The sequence below is a fragment of the Aulonocara sp. 'chitande type north' Nkhata Bay genome, linkage group LG10 (genome assembly GCF_057382095.1).
Source record: "Aulonocara sp. 'chitande type north' Nkhata Bay isolate Kocher_YH1m ecotype deep benthic linkage group LG10, A_spYH_male_GT1.1, whole genome shotgun sequence".
NCBI lineage: Eukaryota > Metazoa > Chordata > Actinopteri > Cichliformes > Cichlidae > Aulonocara > Aulonocara sp. 'chitande type north' Nkhata Bay.
In genome coordinates this window covers 34,814,870-34,837,879 of record NC_141353.1, presented here as the reverse complement: position 1 = coordinate 34,837,879, position 23,010 = coordinate 34,814,870, and the positions used below count along the sequence as shown (strand labels likewise).

At 41.8% G+C, this 23,010-nt stretch overlaps 1 protein-coding gene across 8 annotated transcripts in view; it reads right to left on the bottom strand.

Moving 5' to 3' along the window:
- LOC147321283 (RNA-binding protein Musashi homolog 2) overlaps positions 1-23,010 on the bottom strand; it is a 277,095-nt gene that overhangs the window by 105,773 nt on the left and 148,312 nt on the right. For all 8 annotated transcript variants that reach the window (XM_086309660.1, XM_086309659.1, XM_086309661.1 and 5 more), the window contains exon 7: positions 13,163-13,211. In XM_086309660.1, the coding sequence (XP_086165786.1) occupies positions 13,163-13,211 (49 nt within the window). The remainder of the gene's footprint in view (positions 1-13,162; positions 13,212-23,010) is intronic.

Genomic DNA, 23,010 nt, shown 5'->3' with positions numbered 1-23,010 from the left:
CCAGTGGGAGTAGCTGATGTTTTAATGGCACATGGTTTGTCTCCTGGTGGTGAGATAAACATGGGGAAGAGATTAAAACCCCAGGCTTTCTCTCACAATCTCCTGCCTTCATCCTTCTTCCTCTTGCAGCGGCCATGCAGGGCCAGCAGTGCGGACTTTAACTTAAAACCAAACCCATCGGGTCTGTGAAGCACTGTGAAGCCTAAAACACATAAATGACTACAGTGAAATGGGTAGAAGGGTGGATGTTAGCAATAATCAACAAAAAACAAACACGTAACAGCAAGAGAAAGATTCTCTACCATTTAATCACCAGTCTCTTAGGTACGTCATATTGTGCTTGTTGCGAATTACTGGCAGAAATATACACAACAACTGTGCGACTGTACTGTGATTCTCGGTGCTCATTTCAAGGTGAGTGTGTTGGGTCTCTGATGTCAGGATGTGGATCACAACAAAGAGCTTTAAGAGGAAGCAGCGGGGCCAGAGGCCAGGCTCCATACTTTATACTGCTCCTCCCTAGTGAGACACAGGTTGGTCATAAAGCCGGCTCGCCTAGGAGCTGATGAGCTGGAGCAGTTATTAAGAGTGGCTAAACACATCATTTCCTTTGTCACTGTGATTAGGCCAAGGCGAGGGGCCCTCCGGTGGAGGTAGACCCAGAGTGTATGATTAGCTCTGCCATTTAAATGACATTCACACTAATCGCTAATATCAGGTCTGTCAAGGTGAGAGAATGCAACAAGGAATCTGTCTGCTCATGTTGGAAGGCTGAAGCAATGCAGGAGAAAAAAAATAAAGTGCAGGAATATCTGACTCCACTTGATGTGAGCTCAGTGTCAATCAGTGAAATCAGGCACAGCTGCTGATTGCTCTGCTCTGCATCTGAGCCGCTATACAGTTGTCACGGCACAGAGGAGCTGCGATTTGTAAACACCACGACGTCTGTGGAGGCAGCCATGAGCTAGCTGTTTAAAAGGAGGGGAGAACGCCGGCCATTCCAAACACCTGACCCTTGTTAACTGGGAAGACAGTTATTTTAGTTGCGTCCAAATAGGTTTTATTGTATCAAAAAAAGAAAGAAAGAAAAGAAAAGAAGAAAAAAATGAGCATTGGACAACTTGTTTGCAAAGCAATTTAATAAGAAATTAAAGAACTGGTTAACTCTCCTTTGTTGGCAGAAATGAATGTCTGAATTATTCGCAGAAGCGCCATCTTTAAAACTTAAATGACCCCGCTCCCTCTCTTGCCTGAACAAAAGAAGGCATTATCAGCCCTCACTCTCAGCAGTGCTAGATCCATTTGGTAAACAGCCTGTGTCATACAGTAGTAATCAGAGGGTATTTTTGAGGGATTTGCAGGCTGGCCAGGAGGTATCCGCTGGAGTGATCTCTAATTGCTAGAAGCAGAGGCCTAGACTGCCTGGCGCTCTTTTGAAGCCATCGGCAGCAGCTTCCAGCCTGAGGAGCCAGCAGGGGGAGGCTTCCCACTGAGCCGCTGAGCTACTCTCCTTTTTCTTTATTTACTTCTCTCTTTCGCCCTCACCGTGCCTTTATTCTACTTTTCCTGCTTTTCTTGTCCTCGGTCCCCCTTTCTTTCCACCCTCTTCTTCTCCTTTCCATTTCTTCTCTAACTGTACTTGTTCCCTTTCCCCACTCCCCTTTCCCCCTCCTCTCCCACTCAGTCAATGAGCCAGCAATCACTTTGCAGACAGACATCCTCTGCTCAGTCGGCCATGTTCAATCCCTAGCACCGGTGGCTGATGAGGCATTGTGGTGACGTCAAGCACTGGGGCTTTTCAGTGAGCTACAGTTAACCTGTGGAGGCGCAGCTCTGCTTCCCAGGTTACAGGACTCTAACTGGCAGGCTTTGTATAAAATAATTAATGTAATGTGCCAAAGAGATGAAAGATAATGAGGCCAATTATTTTTTTCTTCTCACCAAGTGAGGTGGGAGAGGCAAATTTATGTCAAATTGTTGGTGTATAATGACACCTAATACCACTCAAGCTTTTGTTATATATGAGCTTCTGTATCCTGGGGCAAAGACTTTTGCTCTACAAAGCGCAGGTTTGAAACTGCGCCAAGCAGACACACAAAAAAGCCCGACACAACCACTAAATAATAATACGATGCTTCGAATGTTGGACCGTCTTGGGCATTCTCTCTATATTGTTTATGCGGGAGCTGCAAAACTCACATATAAAAAGTACAAAGACACACAAATTGAAAAAAAAGGTGCACGCTGTCATCCACACACAGTCTCACTGAGACACAACCAGTTTTTTGTTTGTTTGGAAGGCAGCTCGCTCAGTGTGACATTGACTCCTCAGTGCCAATTCCACACTGGGAGCTACACTTGCTAGCTTTGCTGCCAATCCAGGTAAAGAGATTACAGACACACACAATGCAGCCTTCTGTTCGTCTGCCAAGAAGAAAACCAGCCCTTTAAGCCCATAGAAAAAGGGGGCTATACATAAATTCACACAGCATTGGCCCTTTCCACATACAAACACCAAGAATCCCCTTCTTCTCCAGGAACATGGCTTCTAATATGCGCCTCGCTCACTGTGGCTCTCTCATACAAAGCAGCCTTGTGACTAAAACAATCCAGCCTCCCATTTCTTTATCCTGGTCCCCAAGACTGTTGCACATTACTATTACTTGCATCATACAAATAAAGAAGGAATTTGGCTTACAATCAGTCACACAGTCATTATAAAGCTACACTAATGGGTGCTGTCTGGTTCCAAACTATTGTAAAACAATATGAAAGAAAGTTACACTAGGATTTCATCATCTTTCTTAGTGATGTAATTAAAAAGGTGAGGGAGAATGCATGTATCGCCCAAAATAGATATGGTGTCACCTGCGAATATTTTAACTCAGAGGTATTATCTAAAGATTTGCAGGAGAACAAAAACTTGACGATAGCTGCTTGGCTGACGCTGCTTTTTTAGCAGTTGAGATGTTGCACACAGGAAACAAACTCACTGTGACCCAATTAATGAACTACTTAGAATTGTAAGAGTCTAATTGGGGACCAAGCAGCGAAGCCTCAAAGGCATCTAGTACTTCTTCCTTTTTCAATGCATCTTCTTCATCAATCATATTCTTTACCTTTCAGCTCCCAGAATTACAAGGTAAAAAGTCTGAAATTTGGAATACCAATTAGAGACAGCTGTATGTTCTTTTTAATCAATTTATGACTTCTAGGCTGGACTATTGTAATTTATTACCATCAGGCTATCCCAAAAACTTCCTGAAAAACCCTGAGTTGAGTCCAAAATTTTGCAGCCAGCTGCTAACAGGAACTAGAAAGCGAGAGCACATTTCTCCCTTATTGGTTTCTCCTTCTTGAATAATCAGGCCCCATTTTATCTTAAAGACCTTATAGTGCCTGATCAGCCTGCAGTCACAGAGCACTTCTCTCTCAAAACTTACTTGTGTTTCCTAGGGCATTTAAAAGTAAAATGGGAGACAGAGCCTTCAGCTTTCAGGCCCTTCTTCTGTGGAACCAGCTCCCAGATTGGATTTGGGAGACAGAAACTTTTAGTATTTTTAAGATTAGGCTTAAAACATTTTGCTAAAGTGACCCTAAACCCTCTCATAGTTACACTGCAATAGGCCTAGCCTGCTGGGGGGATTTCCATGATGCACTGTTTGTACACTGTTTTCACTCACTATGTGTTTACTTTTAAGTTAGCATTTAAGTTTGACACCAAGTGCTTGCTCATAGGTGGTTGTCTTATTGTTGGGCTATGCTGGGGTCATTATGACTCAATATAAAATAACTGAAGTAATCACAGGACCAGCCAGCCCAGAGCTCCATTGTCTCTAGGTAAGCATTGGGGCAATTTAGTTATGCCTGAAATGCCTCACCTAGGAGTTGTCAAGGAGGCATCATGGTCAGATAATGGTGCCACTTCAGGTGGCTCCTTTCAGTGAAGTGTCTCCATTCTAAGTCCCTCCCAAATTACTAAAGCTCAGCTACATAGGAAACTAATTTCCACTGCTTGTATCTTATTCTTTCAGTCACTACCCAGAGCTGATAACCATGGGTGAGCGTCGAAACATAGATCAACCTGTAAATTGACAGCTTTAGACTACTTTGATCCTCAGGGTTCTTTTCACTATAACTGATCGGTACGGTACAGCATATTCAATCTGTCTGTCTGTCAGTGGCTTGCTCCACTCTCTCCTCACTTGCAAACAAGACCCCAAGATACTTAAACCTCCACTTGGAGCAGTAACTGACCTGGAGCGGGCACTCCATCCTTTTCTGGCTGAGAACCATTGGCTAAGACTTTGAGGTGCTAATTTTCATTCGCACTCAGCTGCAAAGCACCCCAGTGCAAGCTCTCAGTCACTGCCTGATGAAGGCCAACAAAACCACATATCTGCAAAAAGCAGAGTCAAGATCCTGAGTCCAGTGAATCAGACACCATCCACCCCTTTGCTGTACCTAGAAATTCTGTTCATAAAAAACGAAGACCAGAATCTTTGACAAAAGGCAGCCCTGGTGGAGACCAACACCCACCTGGGACAAGTCTGACTTTTTGTTGACAATATGAACTAAGCTTTTACCAAGGTTATACAGGGACTGGAAACAACTGAAACCAAATGAATCAAAGTACACAAATGTGCCCCATTCTATGCTCAGGGCATTCTGGCATATGACAGGAGGAGCAAACAGTTGCTACCTTCCTCTACATGTTTCGGGACTAAAGACAATACCTTACTCAAGTAGATTTTCCAGACAACAACTGGACAGACACATCAGCAGATGGAATTTTTCCCACTCCCAGGATGGTCACTGTTGCTTGGATTAGCATTTGAAATGTAGCAGTATGTGTGGCATGACCAGGACCATTATTTAGGCAGAACCACAGTGAAACACTGTCTGATTATTTACAAAAATAGAAGACTAGCACAAACACTGCCGATCGTCTTACAAATTACAGATGCATTTTCTATCCTTTGCTCCCATATGCTCGCTTATTTGGAAGATTCATCAAGAACCGTTAGTAAACCAACTATGGACATCCTACTACAGTAAAATCTGCTTGGTGTGAGGTTGCTGCAAGGAGTGAAGCACTCTGCAATTAGGTTTAGAAAAGTGCTCCAAAAATAAACATTCAAATTTTTGAGGTGAAGTTAACTCAGTTTGCTTTAGTTACATCCTCATTTTTTAAGCACCGCTGCATTTCCAGTCTTTAGGATTATCATTAATTAATTTTACGTCTGTAACAGACTCTGAAAGCTTTAATAAAGACAGAGGTTAAAGTGGATTATCTCTTCAGCAGCACGAAAAAATATGAGTGAACAAGAGGGCAAAGAACCATGTCAACGTGACAACCATTTCGTTTTACTTTTATGACTTGTGGTCTGTTTTATTTTATTTTATTTTATTTTATTTTCAGTTCTATACTAGTAATGAATTCAGTTTTTTCCCCATCATGTTTTCCACATTTATAGAGCCTACAGGAAATAAGATGGTATATGATCTAAAACAAACTTTTGTAACATCATAGCATAATCACAGCAACATCCACCATTGCATAGTTAAATAGCTTACTGCAAATGGATTAAGATGTTCTGAGTGCAGCTGCTGCCTTTTTAGGCTTCTTAAATCCTTCCTAACATCCTAGTGACCTTTGAGGTCAATCAAAACATTTAGCAATTTTTTTCTTTAACTATGTGACCTCAGTTACTCGCTCAAGACTGTATACTGTATATAATCAATAGACGTAACCACCGTGAAGGTTTGTGAAGCCCCATTTTAAGGCCTCAACATTAGAATCATTGCCATCCTTGTTTCTTGGAGCCATAACTTACCATTTTTGGACAAGAGGGTTGCTAAGTTATTAGCTAATGCTAGCAAGCTTGGTTAGCACCTATCCAGCCATAGACTGCAGACTGACTCTTGGATGAGTTGACATACTTGACACATCATACATATTATTTGCCAGATAATTACAGTAAACAATCTCCAAAAGAGGTAAAAACTACAAACATAATCAAAAGCTCCAGTTCATTGATTGGATGTGGAGCCTAGCAGACAGTTGCCTGACACAACTGTATGAGTCAGCAGCCTGTGTTCTGTCAGTAAATGCAGCCACATCCCTAACTTTGAGCCTTAATAAAGTTTTATGGGTGAGTTATTGGACAGTTGCTATAAAGGGGGAAGTTAGCTTTAGTACCAGACTGTAAAAATTCTTATCTGTGCTGCAAAGCAGTTTTTTTTAAAACATGGGCATTTATGGGCGCTGTTTTACTTTTGAAGACAAATACAGGTGGCCACATAAGACTTTCTTTTCACTCGTTTCTTGTTTCTGTGGTTCGGGCACTCCTGCAGCAAGAACAGGTCAAAGTTGAGGTTGTGTTTACAATATACATTTAACTCTGGAAGCATAAAGCAGATTTTTAAAGACTACACTCCATCTGATTCCTTTCATAAAGTCAAGTCCAAAGCTAACCCTAAGTTGCCACTTGATTATGACCTTGCTTGGAAGCACAAATGATTGCTAGTAGGTGCCAAAGAAAAGCAAAAGCATCACAGATCAAGGCTGACACAAGTTACCTCCCCCATGCCAACCTAATAGACGAGACTGCCATTCTGGATTTAACTGAAACTTTGAACACATTCAGGTAGCAAATGATTCCAGTCATGACCAAAATTGGTGGAAGTGATCTTCTTTCAGAGCCTCACAGAACTTACTACACCTCCTCTCCTTCATACCTGCTTCACGCCCTGGGGGACGGGGCTATGGCTCCCCACACTCCCTAGCACATCGTTAAATTCAAATTCAAATTCAAATTTTATTTGTCACGTACACAGTCATACACAGTACGATATGTAGTGAAATGCTTGGACAACTGCTCGTGACCTAAAGAAAACAAAAAAGGAAAAGGCTATGAATAAGATAGGAAATAAATATGAAAAATTAAAAAGGGTAAATTTAACTAAGAAGGAATAAAATATAAATTAAGGTTAAAAATGAAATAACTGTACAACACAAATTAGAATGAAGGGTAAATTTAACTGGGAAGGAATAAGATAAAATATATAAATTAAAGTTGAAAATAAAATAACTGTACAACAAAATACACAATATAGAACTATATAAGAATGTATGAAGAAATCTAAATATAAATAAATATATACACAATAACAGCAGCTGTACAAGTATTAACCGGAAATGAAGAATATAGTGACCAGTGTTGTGCAAAAAAACAATGTGTGCAAAAACAATGTCCAGAAAGTCCAGTGTGTGTGTGTAAGAACCATATGTGTGGGTCAGTACTGTGTGGTGGTGTGATTGAGAGACCGTATCGCCTGCGGGAAGAAGCTCCTCCTCAGTCTCTCTGTGTTGGTCTTCAGGGAGCGGAATCGCTTTCCTGACCTCAGCAGAGAGAACAGTCTGTTGTTGGGATGGCTGAGGTCCTTCACGATCTTCCTGGCCTTGGTCCGGCACCGCCTGCTGTAGATTGAGTGCAGGTCAGGGAGCTCGGAGCGGATGGTGCGCTCAGCTGACCGCACAACCCTCTGTAGAGCTCGTCTGTCCTGCATGGTGCTGTTCCCGAACCAGGTTAAGATGTTTCCCGCCAGGATGCTCTCTATGGTGCACGAGTAAAAGTTCCTGAGCACCTTGGAGGGCAGTTGGAATTCTCTCAAGCGTCTGAGGTGGTAGAGACGCTGTCGGGCCTTTTTCACCACGGTGTTGATGTGACAGGACCATGACAGGTCCTGCGTGATGTGAACTCCGAGGTATTTGAAGCTGTCCACTCTCTCCACTGGGAACTCGTTGATGACGGGGGTCTGGTAGTTCCTCTCCTGCTTAGTGCTGAAGTCCACTATCAGCTCCTTTGTCTTACTGATGTTTAGAAGGAGGTTGTTCCTCTGGCACCAGTTCTCCAGATTCCTAATCTCCTTCAGGTAGGCCGTCTCGTTGTTATCAGAGATCAGGCCCACCACGACGGTGTCGTCAGCAAACTTGATGATGGTGGTGGAGCTGGTAGTGGCCACACAGTCATATGTGTACAAAGAGTACAGCAGGGGGCTCAGAACACACCCCTGGGGGGCTCCAGTGCTGAGAGTGGTGGAGGCTGAGACATGTCCGCCCATCCTTACTGCCTGTGGTCTGCCAGTTAGGAAGTTGGAGATCCACTGACACATAGATGAGCTGAGTCCCAGATGCTCCAGCTTGGTGGTGAGTGTGGAGGGAATTATGGTGTTAAATGCAGAGCTGTAGTCTATGAAGAGCATTTTAACATAATTCCCCCTTCTAGTGTCCAAGTGAGTGAGTGATGTGTGGAGGAGATGAGAGATGGCATCGTCTGTGGAACGATTTGGACGGTAAGCGAACTGTAGTGGGTCCAGTGTGTCTGGTAGTGAAGAAATGATGAAGTCTCTGACCAGGCGTTCAAAGCACTTCATCACTACTGAGGTGAGGGCTACAGGGCGATAGTCATTGAGAGAAGCAGGGTGGGGTTTCTTCGGGACAGGAACAATGATGGACTCTTTGAAGCATGTGGGGATCACCGACTGAGATAAAGAGATGTTGAATATCTCAGTGAACACAGGAGCTAGCGCAGTCTCTTAGGATACGACCTGGGATGCCGTCTGGTCCTGCTGCTTTCCTGGTGTTCACTCTTTTGAAGGCTCTCCTTACTTCATGCTCGGAGATGACGAGCACGTTTCCGGTGCTGGCAGTATCTTCCTGTCTGCAGCCGTTAGCGCCGCTAACACTAGCATTGTTGGAGACCTTAGCTGCAGCCTCGAAGCGAGCATAGAAAGTGTTCAGCTCGTCTGCCAGAGTCACGGCCGCGTTCGTCATACCGGTTGTTGGTGCTTTATAGTCCGTTGTTGTCCTTAGTCCCCGCCACAGGCTCCTAGAGTCACTCTGTTGGAGTTGTGACTCTAGTTTCCTCCCGTAGCGCTGCTTCGCCTCTTTCACCGCCCTCCGCACGTTACATGGAGAAACCTTTTGAATACAAGCGTGCTGATCCACACAGGTGTGCACACAGGTGTACACACGGGTGTTCACAGACACAAACTACACCTTTCTTGGCTGCTACCTCAAAGCACATTGCGCGCTGTCGATCTTGCGTGCTGCACAATAACATTTCATTAATAACATTTAAGTATCTACTGTTATTTACTGTTAGCTAGTTTATTATGATGGTGTTGTGTTTATTATGTTGCTCTTTTTTTGTTTGTTTTCTCTTCTGTTTTTTCTTCTCTCGACAGGTGATCCAGGTATTTTTTTTTTCTTCCTCCCTTTCTCACTATCTCTTCTCCCCTCTGTTTTTCTTTCTCACCCTCTCTTTCTTTTATTCTTTCTTTCTCACTGTTCTATCCCACAGTCATGTCTGTCCCATCTGTAACAACAGAAAATAAAATAAAATAAATACATAATAATAATAAAGGTCAATCAAATGGACCAATATGGCAAGGCCATGATGAGCCACTTGGTAAAGTAAATCCGCTAGGCATCTTTCTTGGCCTTCAGACAATAAATCTGATGGCTAAAGATCCAAACGCGACAGGCAAAAAACAAACAAACAAACAAACAAAAAAAACCAACTTACTATACTGGTTTAAATTTTCAAACAGTTTGTTTGTTGCAGCCAATAGAAATTGGAGCGAAGCAGCCAAACAGAAAGTGAGATGATATCTCAGCTACTGTATTGACACCAAGCTTGATGTTTAGATTTGGTAATTCTTCTTCAGGTCATCAAAAAAACAAAAAACAAAAACAAACAAACAACAAAAAAACCCCATGCTTCGCCATGGGAAGCAGCAATAATTAAAAATGCACTTTTCCTATTGGTGCTTGCAGCCAAGCTTTTATCGTGACCAGATCAAGTTGCCATGGAGACTGTGCCATGCTGGACTGCTTGATCTGTCATCATCATCATCATCATTATCATAATCATCATCCGTGAAACTTGCAAGTATATTTTAGCATCGGAATTGCATTGCTCTAATTTCTGTTGTGCGTGTGGTTCTTGTTTTGATTTGTGTGTAGTAAGAGTGATGCTGGGAAGCTGCTCGTGAATAATATCTATGCTAAATATTTTCACCTTGTACAAGGTACCTTTTGAATTATACGTGGGGTACAATGAGAGTGCTACTGTGGTGGAGAAGCAGGGCTAATTACGGTGTGGTAGAGTAGCACTTAATAAGGGACGCTTACGAGTAACAAGACAAAGAATTCATTTATCATCTACTGTAACTTGTAACTCACAAATTAAACCCCAATGCTTTGGCGGATAATGATATTTGCCACTCTTTCATCATGCTCTCAATCCCATCCCTTTTACAGATGCCATTTTTCTGCACCCCTGTAACACTCTTCATGGCACTGCCAATTGTGTTTGACAGTGAAAATCACATTTGAGATCATAGATCATATGTCAGCCAGTGGGACGGGAGGAGGTAAAGGGATGACAGAACGATTTTTGACTCAGGGCTATACCAAAAGCTTTTATTTCCCACCCATATAGCTTGTCTTGTCATCCAATTTTGGCATGTGAAGGCATGTTGAGGGGGCTGGAAATGATGACTGGTATGTGTAGTCTGTGACTGCTGTGCTCATGGCCCTGTCCCCAGTCTGTGTTTTGGAGCAAAGGCACTGTTTGCTGGACCTCCTGCACAACCGAATAAACCACCCATAAACAAGAAAAGTTAAAAATATCTTGTGAAATAATGCCCTGAAATTCTCCTCTCTGTCACAAAATGAATGTCAGGAGAAAAAAAAGGGGAAGGTTGTAGGGAGGCGGAGCAGGAGTCGGTGAGGGTGGGGTGGTGGTGGTGGTGGGGGGGGGACACTGCAGTAGAACATGGAACAATAGGCGCCCTCTGGCATCAACCTCTGGACAGCCCAAGCCGCTCAGCAAAGACACTGAACTCACCCACAATGAACTGCTGCAGCGGGAAGGGAGGCTTTAGAGAGTTCAATTTCCAACACAATTGGCTGTATTCTACTCCTTTAAATGCCAAGGAGATGGTGTGCAGCGTGTGCCTTTGTGAGGAGCTTTGCTTACAGCGAGTGTCCTCTAACAGGAGAGACAGAAGGAGAAAGACTAGAGATGGCGAAGACAGGCCAGAATGGGAGATGGTTTGGGGACAGAAATAGTGTGACTGGATAGAAGAAAAGGAAAAACGAATAAGACTGAATGACCGGGAGAGATAGAGAGTAAAAAGGAAAAAAAAAAAGAAAAGGTAGAAACGAGAAGGGTAGAGAATGTCTCCTCTGGTTGTCATTTCGCCAGGCTCGCAGGACCGTCTGAAGGACAATGCTGCTACTAGTGAAGTGTGACGTTTGTCCTCTATCCAATTCACCACAGCCCCAAAGAAAACACTCACAATCAAGTGTCGATCATGCATCTCAAACACAATAAGCTCTTCCAAAAAAAACAAAAAAAACATCACATTATACAGCAATATACAGCACTGACCTTAGGTAAGAAATGTTTAGGGAGAAAAACAAAAAAGCTACAGAAATGACATTCAAATGAGGCCATCTGAACCTTTGCTGTTGCGCAGCAGTAAAAGAGCACCTTTAAAAGGTTTTAAGTAGTAAAAATAGCATTTTTCTTTTTACAGTATAACCTCCCAATGTTCAAGTAAATATAGCAAATAAAAATATGACCAGTCACATTAATGGCTCTGGTGAATAACTTCTTAGAGGTTTGTAATATTCTGCGCCATTCATCTGAAAGACCTGTTGTGCTTTTTTTGTTTTTTTTCCCTCAAGATGAAAAAAAGCAAATATCTACCGTGTCAAATTCCCACTGGAACAAATAATCAAAACGCTACTTAGAAAAAACAGCAACCGCAGGAAGAACTGCACCTGACGCCTGTCTCCGTGTCACACTCAATATAAATATGCCCGCTGTCATCAGAAAAATTGCCAAGGAGGCTGTTTCTCCATCACTGTCTTCATTTGAAGGGCATTTTGCTGCCCAAAGGCAAACGCCTAACACACTCTCCAAGCATGGCGCCCAGCCCCTTTCACAGAGGGCTGGCGGTGCAGCAGACAGGAGAGAGAAGAGCAAGAAATAAGAGAGAGTGTGAGAAAAGCCTTCGTCTCAAAGCAGACCTCACACTGGGTTCTGTCACTACAGATCAAAATCCCCTCAAAGCCATAGATCACTTCCACTATAGTTCACATGTTTCACATTTAGAAACTGTTTACCAGACTCAAAAGAGTTTGCCTCCACAGCACTCACACACGGATATAGCTTAAAAACCAAAGACAGAGCTCACTCGCAAAACAATAACTGCTTTCGATCCCAGAACACTGCACTTAAACATTTATTCACTTTGAGGGGACGACTTCTTCGCTGCAAACAAATATTTACATCTATATGCTCAGCCCAGCTGAGTGAGAGGGTTGTGATGCCAGCTCTGCCTACAAGTGAGCTGACTGGCGTGACAAACACAGCAGTGTCTGCTCCTTTTTCTTGTGGAAATACCTGTCAGCGCCTGTCGACTGCTCACGCACACAATGATACATACAGGCATAAACAGCCAGGGACAGTCTGTCTCCTAAAAAGTTCCTTTAGCGTACCTGTGTGAGGCAGCAATACCAACCATCGCACAGTTTTGAGGATAAGTGACAGGCCTATATACGTGTCTGCCGGTGGTTAAGTCGGGGCCTAAAAGAGTGTCGCTTGGCTTAAATACGCCGACGCCGCATTGTGGTGCAGGGAGGAAACCTGTCTTTGGAAAGTCCTTCTGCTTGAGAGAGAAATGTCCCCCCTCATCTCAGATAAGGAGCTGATGAGATAAAGCGATAAAGTCAGTGCTTCTCCTGGGTCTTATCTGATGCTGTTATCTGACTGCACAGCACCCACCATCTCGCAATCTTTACACCCTTTAAGCACCTCTCTGAAACACTCACACCAGCATCATCGCAGACACACACACACTCTCCATCTAACGCTCAAACATTCTAAACACCGTACCAGCTTATTGATTACTTTGACACGCTCCCATTGTTGAACAGATGGCACACCTAATATCATGTGAAATGGAACTGTTCTGTGTTATCTCATGGGGAAAGGACATAAAATGACTATTTTCTCACCTTTCGGAAAGACAGAGGGGGAAAAAAACATCAGGAAAGGGGGAACAGAAGCTGTGCACTTACCTCTATGTCTGTTAGTAGTCTTATCAAACATAAGCATGGCATCATCAACCTGGAAGACATAAGAGGAGTGCCGACATTAGCTTTTCGGCAAGTACCTCGCATCACCTTCTCCCTATTGAATCGCAGCTCGTCTACTCGCAGTAATTGCTCTTAGAATATTTATTTTTGCTCCTTTACACTGATTTCTTCCCCAGCACCCCTCTCCCACATAATAAATCAGAGTTCACGCTGTGTTGTCGGGTTACCACTTCCGTGTCCATCTATAGATTAGAATTTCAGCGATAAAGAAATCCATGCAATCACAGTGGCGTTACGTGTTTTCTGGATTAGATGTGGCAAATATGTGAAGAGCAGCAATGGGAGAAAAATTAACAAAAACTACCAGAAGAAAAAAGAAAGAAAGAAGAAGAAGAAAAACAGTGTTGACAATATGTTTATTTTGATGAACACTGATGTCCAGTCTTGTGGAGAGGGACAGATAGACACATTATACTAAGCGGGTGTGAGACAAATGTGATCCTTCCTCATCTCAGAGCCCCAGCAGCCCCAGCAGCAGCAGCAGCAGCAGCAGCATCCACCATAATATCATCCTTCATCATGTCCAATAAAGCCACACACAGACAGGCAGAATTTTTTTTCACACATCCCCGAAAAACAGATCTCTAGACACACTCTTCTTTCTATAATGCTGATGAAATGCTTAAAAAACAGACTGAGGCATGCTCATTTAGCCTGTGATGTTGTCTAAGAAAAAAAAGAAGAAAAGAAAAAAAAGATGGAGGAGTAGAGAGCAGCAGCAGCAGCAGCAGACAGAAACAAAAAGAGGGAGCACTCTGCACCATTCACTCCCTGGTTATGGTCTATAGGTAAGTGTAACTGTACTGAGGAGGCTTAATAGTGTGCAAGTGTGCATCTGTGCTTTTCACGGGAGGGTTACAAAGCTTCGGGAGGAGATGGGAAGAGACAAGAATAGGGGGTCTCACTCAAACCGAACTGTCTGATTGGATAAAGAGAAGTGCCTGGCAGCCAGGCAGACTAGCGCTGGCACGCTGTTCGTGCCACCCTCTTGCCACACATTTGGCACACAAGACGTTGGCACAGCTTGTAGGACCAAGTTACTCACTGTATGGCTCACAGGCACTTGATTTGCTCCTCCCTAAATTATTTCCAAATTGTCAAATTTAGCAAGCAATACTGATGTGAATCCTCAAGTAACTTATACACACACCCAGTGCCTGAGCACCTGAATTGCTGTTTGCCAGACTACCTGAAAAGGAAGGCAGGCAGAGCCTGCAGGTAAATGTTGCGGAAAGGTAGGGCTTATTAAATCCTACAGAGTTGCATCACTTCTGCAAATTAGTGATAAACAACAGCTGTGACAGAACAAAACAATGGATGTTACGTGTGGTTAAGTTAAGCCAGAGTCATTGCAAGAGAGAGACATGGCAAGTGAAGAATCTTGAATTAAAACGTGGAACTTGTGCAAGGGGTGATATTGTTTAAAATGGCAGGCAGGCATTTCACACTCACTTTCTAAAATAATAATCGCTTGCTCAAGTCTTTACAAAGAGGACAAAAGTTAGACAGGCAGTCTATCTTAAGTACTGTCAGGAAATGCTCAAGTGTGGGTATAAATTCAGCAGAGCTGCTGGTACTTGAGCTGGCACTTTTATACAATCACTAACAAAGTTATTATTTTCCCTGGACTATTTCTCTTTGTCAACACAAAAGGGTAAAAAATAATAATAATGAAGTTTGCAGTGTCTCTGAAAAATGTGCTATCTGATGACTGTGTGGCGGGAAAATATTACAGGGGGAGTACAAATAAACAGCTGCCGGGCAACATCACCTGCAGCAACAGTTTTCTAAACAGACATTTAAAATGTCACCAAACCTAACGTCTGTCTCATTCCAGCCGATCTAATCAAAATCACATTAAAGTGAGAGGAAACTGGGAAACTGCAACCCATAAGTGCTAATGGCTGCAGTCCACTGGCTAGGTTTAAAGAACCCAAAGAAACTTGTAGACTGTTTAGTGTCTACACCGTACTGAAAACAAGAGGTGAGAAAACTCCAATTTGGTCCATTTCTGTAGCTGGAATTCAGCTTGTAGCACCAGAAAGAGTTTCTAATGCCTAAGCATTTGACAGCGTGAAAGCTGCATTGCAGAGCAAAGATGGAATGGCATGTTTACCAACTATGGTAAACGTTTAATTTGACAAGCGTGGCTGACAGCCTGTGATCATTTACATGGGAGACAGAAATTTATAGCATTTGACTTCTGTCATCTAATGTCAGTGATACTGGAAGAGCCAACAGAGTCACTAGTCCATGCATCAGTAGAAGTGCAAACAAAAATGGCATATTTATTTGACACTTAAAGAAATACAGGCACATAGAAACATGGCACATAGAACTTCCCAAAACATTAAATAGAATAGCATTGTATTTTAAAGCAAAATAACACAACATAAATTAACATTAAGACCCTACAGACCCTACAATATCAGAGAGTTCAAACATATGCATACAGTGTGAATGACATTACATCCACATGACCAAAAACTTGGCGACAGTAGGGAGGAAGAACTTTCTCCTAATAGGAAAAGACCTCTGGTGGACTCAATTTAAGGGAGTTTCATCCATCTGGCTTGACCAGTTGGTGAAAAGGGTTACACTACATAGGAAAAACTACTAGGGCACTTACAGATTATACCTATAGAAGCCGCTCAGCAATGGAAACCTATGCCACGTATTTGTGCTGATGTTAATGGCAGCTGTGGTGTGGAACTCTGCAGTTATTGAGCCAGCAGTGCATGGGCGAAATATATACAGTATGTGCCTCAGATCTGTAATTTTTATTCAGCTGTTGATCATGGAATCTTGGTAGTATCACGCTTTAATTCAGCAAGCTTTTTAGAATAACCCATTCTTTCACAAATGTTTGTAAAGACATGGCTAGGTGCATGATATTATATACCTGTGACAATGAGACAGAAAACACTAAAAACACATAGACAAAGTCACTCCATACTTTGTCCATGTGGTGTAAGAAAAGACAGAGTAGAGGAGAACAGAAAGAGCACCAACAACAGTCATGGCAAACAAATAACTTGGTTTACAGATGAAGACATATTATTAGTCCCTTTGAAATTTAAATTTTTAATCAAAGTTTTCCCAGCTGCTTTTTTAACAGAGAAACAAATTTTCCTCATAGCATTTCTAAAAATATTGTCTTTAGAGAGCATGATTTTTTTCTATTTGCAAACAACAACAGAATTATTTCAGAAAAGAAAAATTACCAGGGTCAATATTATTAGCCCCCTGAAAAACTGACCTTTTTTGAGCCATAGAAACAAACCACTGGTCTATAATGATTTGCTTTAGCTGTGTAATGGTCAAAGCTTGTAAAATCAAGTTAAAACTGAGGCTTCTCTTCCAATTTATACACAGAACAAAAACCTGTGTTCTGTATTTGATTTGAGCTGTCACTTGAGAAAGCATAATGCCAAAAATGAAATAAATTAGTTTAGACTTGAGAAAATTAATTGTTGATGGTCACAAACCAGGAGATGGACATACAAAATTATCACAGCGTTTCTAACTGTCAAGAACTGGAGCGAGAAGTATCATCAAGAAATTCAAAGAGAGCCACACAGTACAGAACAAGCCTGGCAGAGATTAGCAAGTGAAAGATTTCAAAAAGTTTGGAAAGAAAACTACTGAGAGATGTGTCTAAACACCCCAGAACAAGACACTAGTAAATGACTTAGCCAAGTCAGGAACAGTAGTCTCAAGAAGACAATCACTAGAACCCTGCACAGGGATGGGCTGTGAGGTTAGAGAGTAAGAAAAACTCAGCTTCTGCAGAAGAGACGCCTTCAAGCCATACTGAAGTATGCTAAGGACAACCTGGAGAAGGATTATACATACTGGAAGCACATCCTCCAGTAAGATAAGATGAAACTACCCATATGGAAAAGATATATATAAATCTTATAAAGTTTGTATCTGTCTTGTATGAAACTTGTATGAAAAGCATACAAGAGTGAAAACACATATAAGATCCCTTGAAAAATTATATAATGAAACTTGTATGTTTTGGATACTTACTAAAAAAATATACGAAAGTAATGAGAAAGTGGCCACTTTCATGAGTAAATCATGTAAGCCTTATATGATTTATATATGATTTACTCATGAAAGTGGCCACTTTCATGAGTAAATCATATATGGTTTTACTATTTCTTTTCCATATGGGTAGAGCTGTTTGGCCAGAGAGACCCAGTAAAACACAGGGTGGGAGTATTATGTTGTGTGGATGCTTCAGTGCGTCTGGAGCTCGTCAAGCACGAAGGAACCACGAAGAAAGAAGATTTCAAAAGAAAATCTCAAGCAGTCAGCAGCAAAACTGAGTCTTGGTCGTCACTTTGTCTTCCAACGCAACAATGACCCAAAACATATGCCACTTTTAGTGAAGATTTCTTCACTAAAAGTGGCATATGTTTTGGGTCATTGTTGCGTGAACCAAAGTGAATGTTACAGACTGGCCTGTGCAAAGCCCTGACTTGAATCCCACTGAAAATCAATGGGCTGACTGAAGACCAAGATCCATACCAGAGGACCATCAAATCTGGGAGAGATTGAGAGACTCATCAGAAGAAGAATGGGCTGGGAGACTTGTTGTAAACCACAACAAATGCCTACAGGCTGTTATCCAGCAAAGGATACACAACTGACTGTTAGCATCAGAGAGCTAATAATGCTGATGTTGGTCATTTTGGTGCTTATGGAATAATTGATTTTCTGTGTCCAAGATCAAACTGGGATGTTTGGAGAAGCTGTGTTAAAAGTTCTTTGCTCTGTTTAAGAACTTGGGAAATAGTTAAAAAAAAAAAAAAAAAAAAAAAAAAAAAAAGCAGAAGAAGAAGGAGGAAGGAAAAGACAAAGAAAAAAAGAAAACAAAACTCACCTGTAAGTCTGGATGAGTTATTACAGTTTTGCATTATTTAATTAGTTTTCATTTAATACGTTTTTGTTTTCAGTGTCATTTCAAATTCCAAAGTAGTTTTAGTTGTTTCCGTTTAGTTTTTATTGTTACAAAATGTTTCATTTTAGTTTTTATTACGCTGACTGTATAATTTGGAGAGTTTATGTCAAACATCCAGAAATAAAAATGCAAATACAGTGCTTTTTGAAGACAGCCTAAGCATAGTCATGTAGACATCTCAATAAATAGACCAACATTAAAACTTAAAGAGACATCTTGCACTTTTTAATTTGAGTTATCTTTTTATCGGTAGACAGTGGAATTTCAGTTAGCTCTCATGTTTTTAAGTTCAGTTTTTTTCTTCCCCCATTAACTATTTTTTCCACACATAGTTTTTGGTTTTTTGTGTCATTTTAGTTAACTCTAACAATCTCGGCTACAATAAGGTGAATAACATACGTCTTTCCTCTTGCTGTCTTGAGCACTGCGGTGGGTTGTGTTGTCATGTGGTGCTGTATAAACAAGTGGCCCGCAGTTTCATCAGCCATCAGCCACCACGAGCCCTTCATGCAGTTTGACATTCAGATATCTGCACTCTAATATTGATAGTATTGCCACCATAAAGCCATTTACAACCTGAGAGCAGAAAGACTGCTACTTTGTAAAATGAAGTGAGGTCTATTAAAGGAAGTGTATTACATAAATGTGTGAACTGTGTTGTTGTGACATTATTAGAGAAGGACCATCCTGTCAGCGAGACCCATCCAACAAAGAACACAGATTCACAGTGAAGCACTGATGGGCACTTTAACAAAGAATGTGCACATCATGTGAGGGTCACACTCCAGCAGGTCATACTATACACCCTCCCCCCTCTCTCTCTCTCTCTCTCTCTCTCTCTATGCCACTTGCAGAGTCTATAGAACCATCTCCCGTGCTTCAGGGCTTTTCAATGTAGTTATTCAAGCAGAACACAACTGTGTGCCTCCATCTGATAGAAGGTTAAGGACCTCTTCACTGCTCACAAAAAAAAGCCCGCCACACAGAGGTGAGGCCAGGCTCACCTCAGGGAAGAAATCTTTCTCTGTCCTCCTCCTCCTTCTCTTTCACTCTTCCTTTTCTCCTGGCACAGTGAAAAGAAAGGTTCAAAGGATAATGGCTGTCTTATCACTATGTAAAAAGGGAATGGGAACTCCAGCGAAGTGCCTGGCCTTTTGTGACAATGAAGAAAAGAGCAAAAGTCTATTTCACTGTGGTATATGCACTGGAACAGTCCATGACCGCTTAAGAAGAGGCTGCTGGAAGGCAGTCAGCGGGCGAGAGGCCGGGCAGCTCTTTAACTGAACCTGCAGCAAACACATCTGAACCAAATAACCTCTAACAAAGGGCCAGCAGAAGTGTATGTCAAGTGTTGGCTTACTAGCAATACACAGAAAGAAGGTAGTGATTTCATACTAGAGCCCTTTCCTCTTTCTGAATCCCATTGTGCAAGCTCTTACACTGTTGCTATTACAAATTGTTCATAAGTCATGTGAAAGAACTTCTGCCTGGGCTTTAAAGGCATTGACCAACAGATCGCACATTAATTGGTGCACTGGGAGCTTTTACGCATTCACTGTGTTGTCAAACAACTAATCAATGCAAATGCTAGAAGACTAGCATCCTCCTCTGAGTTCTGGAGAACCAGAGGAAATATTTGGTGTCCTTTACAGGTTGTGTGCTTTGATTGATTAGTAGTGTTTACGCAGTATTTAATGCACCTCTGAAGGTTTTATCTACAGCATGCCTTTTGGTTGAAGTTAAAAGACTTTTTTGCTCCAAGTTCTGTCTGTGAAACTATTTTTTTTCTCTATTGTCGTGACCACTGAAGGTAAGTCATCTTTGGAGTAACATGACGGTAAAGCTCTATATCACTCTGCTTCAATAAGCCGTGAAAAAGAGACCTTTTCTGACATATAGCACAAGGTTCAAACTCACACCAAGTACAACCTCTTTGTCTGTGTCAATCCATATGTTTGAACAAGCACAGAAAAATACATGCTAATTCTAGAAAAAAAAGAAAAATGTGGTTGAATGATGAATTATGTATCAAAGGACAAACACATCAATAAAGGCTAATGTGCTCTGTTTTTGGACAGGAAAACAGCAGAGGTGCCAGGTGACAGGGGGAGATTTAAGAGCTCTGGAAATGAATTATGACAGCTATTTAGATAGGTGTCAAATGCACATTTACATTCAGCTCATGGCTGAAGGCTAGAGGAGCTTTCCTGCAATTTGGGGGTGACACTGATATAGATCATATCTGATGCCAAAGGAACGAAGGCCTGAGCCACAGATAGTGACCTGAGAGTAGGCTGTGCCTATCCTTTTGTTGTGTCTGTCTTTGTACTGGCACCTGGTGCGGCTTTGTGCTGGCTGCACTGGGATACACAGTGGTTTCTTTTCTTGCTTTTATTACACTTGCTGTGAACTTCATTTTTATCTGAGTGGAAAGAATTGAGCTGTGTGTAGTTATTAGGCTATTTTGGTGTCAGTTTTGGTGTCAAGGATTACTGGGATTTGTGCTCACGCTGCCAACACCAAAGCACCGACTGGGCTATTTGCATCAGTTTACCAGGTGATGCTCAAAATCATTTGTGGCCAATTCAGCATGAAAAAAAATCCTGCTACAAATGCCTCGATTACAAAAAAAATATCACAGTGCCAATTTTCTATTGGCACAACTCAAAGCAATAAATACAGATCATGTGAACAGGTTTGGCCCTCAATATACCCTACAGTAAAAGCGCTTTTCATAAGTAGAACCCTGGTTTAAGCTGTCTTGCTGGCAAGCATCCATTTTTCTCAAGTGTTTCTGACTAAAGGGCCGACTCCCTCCTATTTCAAGGGACAGCTGCTTGTAGCCGAACCTGCAGCACAGCCTTGCAGCCGGGTGGGTAAAGGGGGCAAAAAAGAAATCCCTCCATCGATCAGTGATGTATCACATCATTATTATCATTACCGCTGTGACAGATAAGGTCATGGTCGAGGAGAAAAACTCAGCTCGCGCTGCCCCTTCATCAACACTCCCCTCGCAGTAGTGCATCTAATATTCTATTACAATGATGGCAATTAACAGAGAAATGATAGCGACCAGTGACAATAGACAAATTTGTGACAACCCTTTCAATTGTTCTTTTGTAGAGGAAATCTATATCATTGTCTGGGAACGTTGAGCTGCAGTGTGCTGCATCCACGCTTGAGCGCTTTTACAAGTGGTAGTTTAACGAGGAGCAGAGGGCAAAATTTTAGCTCCCCATAAGCTCTTGCAATTACACAAGGTGGCAAAAGGGACAGCGTTCTTAAGCGTGAGCCGAGATGGACGAGCTATTCTTTCAGCGTCCAACGAGCCAGGGGCCAGGCCAGCTATGTTTAATCTGGAACGCAACCTTTTTCTTTCCCAAAAGGAATATTCCTTATTATAATGGATGAGTGGCAACCCTCCGCAGAAGTGATAAAAATGCACGGCTAGAGTGCAAACTTAACACACACATCACACACATACAGATAGAAAAAGCACAGCGATGTCGGGGTGAAGAGAAGCTTATCTGCTGTCTGCTCTGTCTACCATATTTCTCTCTCTTTTTTCTTTTAAGTAAATATGTCTGTTTCATAGTTTCCCCCAGCAAAACTTTATTCCTTAACTCTTTTGAAAATAAATAAATAAAAATTTAAGAAATGCCAATTTGCACAGATTTAAAGGGACAAATACTTTGTTACTGGACAGAAAACACAAGGTGCTGCAAGGCTGCCCTAGAAGTGTAACATATTAATCAGAATCAATCACGTTTGATTGGCAAATACAAGTCTTACCTGTTACACTATATTCTGTATAATACACAGTGTGACGCAACCACAGAGCTCCACAAAGGAAACTAGCTGGCAGTATACACGCTTCATCTATTATTTTTATATCCACTGCTGAAAAACAGAAGCAACAGACGGATTTGTGTTTTTCAGCATTTATTCCACAGAAATTCTTGTGTATGTAATTATTAATGATATACACCACTGGCGCATTGTCACTGCTTATTCCACTAACTTTCCCTCTTGTTGACATTAACAAAATGGCTTGAGAGAAACAGTTGAGGAGGACAATTCCTCAAATCTGTCAGGATTACATATTTATGAGGTCCCCTGCTCAGCATCCAAGGAGGTCGCTATGGTGATACAAACTGATGTATATTCGAACAATGAACTTTGCTTTGTGTGTCGAGAATGCCTTAGAGCATTGTTGAAATGGTTAGAACAGATCCTACCACGGAGCTCTGAGCAGCTTTCAGATCAGCAAATACACAATTAAAAAGACAGTCATGCTGAGGCCACTCTAATCAATGTACTGTTACAAAGAAATGTAATAAAAGGATGATGGAGTGATGCCTTCAGGAGGCTGCTGTATTGTTAGAGCAGACTGTAGCACTGTTGTGCCACAAAAATATTTTATTAGCACAACTCCACACATCTAGGCTCCCACAGAAAAAAACGATGGAGGTAACAATGAGTCATACTCTGACACCCTGTTCTTGTAATTGAACCAAATTTCTATACAAAACAATGTTTTATTCTTAAGTAATCCCAATTATGCACTACAGAAACATAACACTGTCACCCAGGGAGTCTTGTTTACCTACAATTAAGGAACATTCTTTCGACGTCCACCCTCCAAACCAACCATCTGTGATACTGAGCAGATTGTATTATATGGAAAATAGCCTCAACATTTCATGAAGGATAAAAGTCAGCTTTCAGACTGGTCTTAAAAGCTGTGTGTTTCTCATTTAAAACAGCCACTGTGACCCCATTACACAGAAGGAAACCT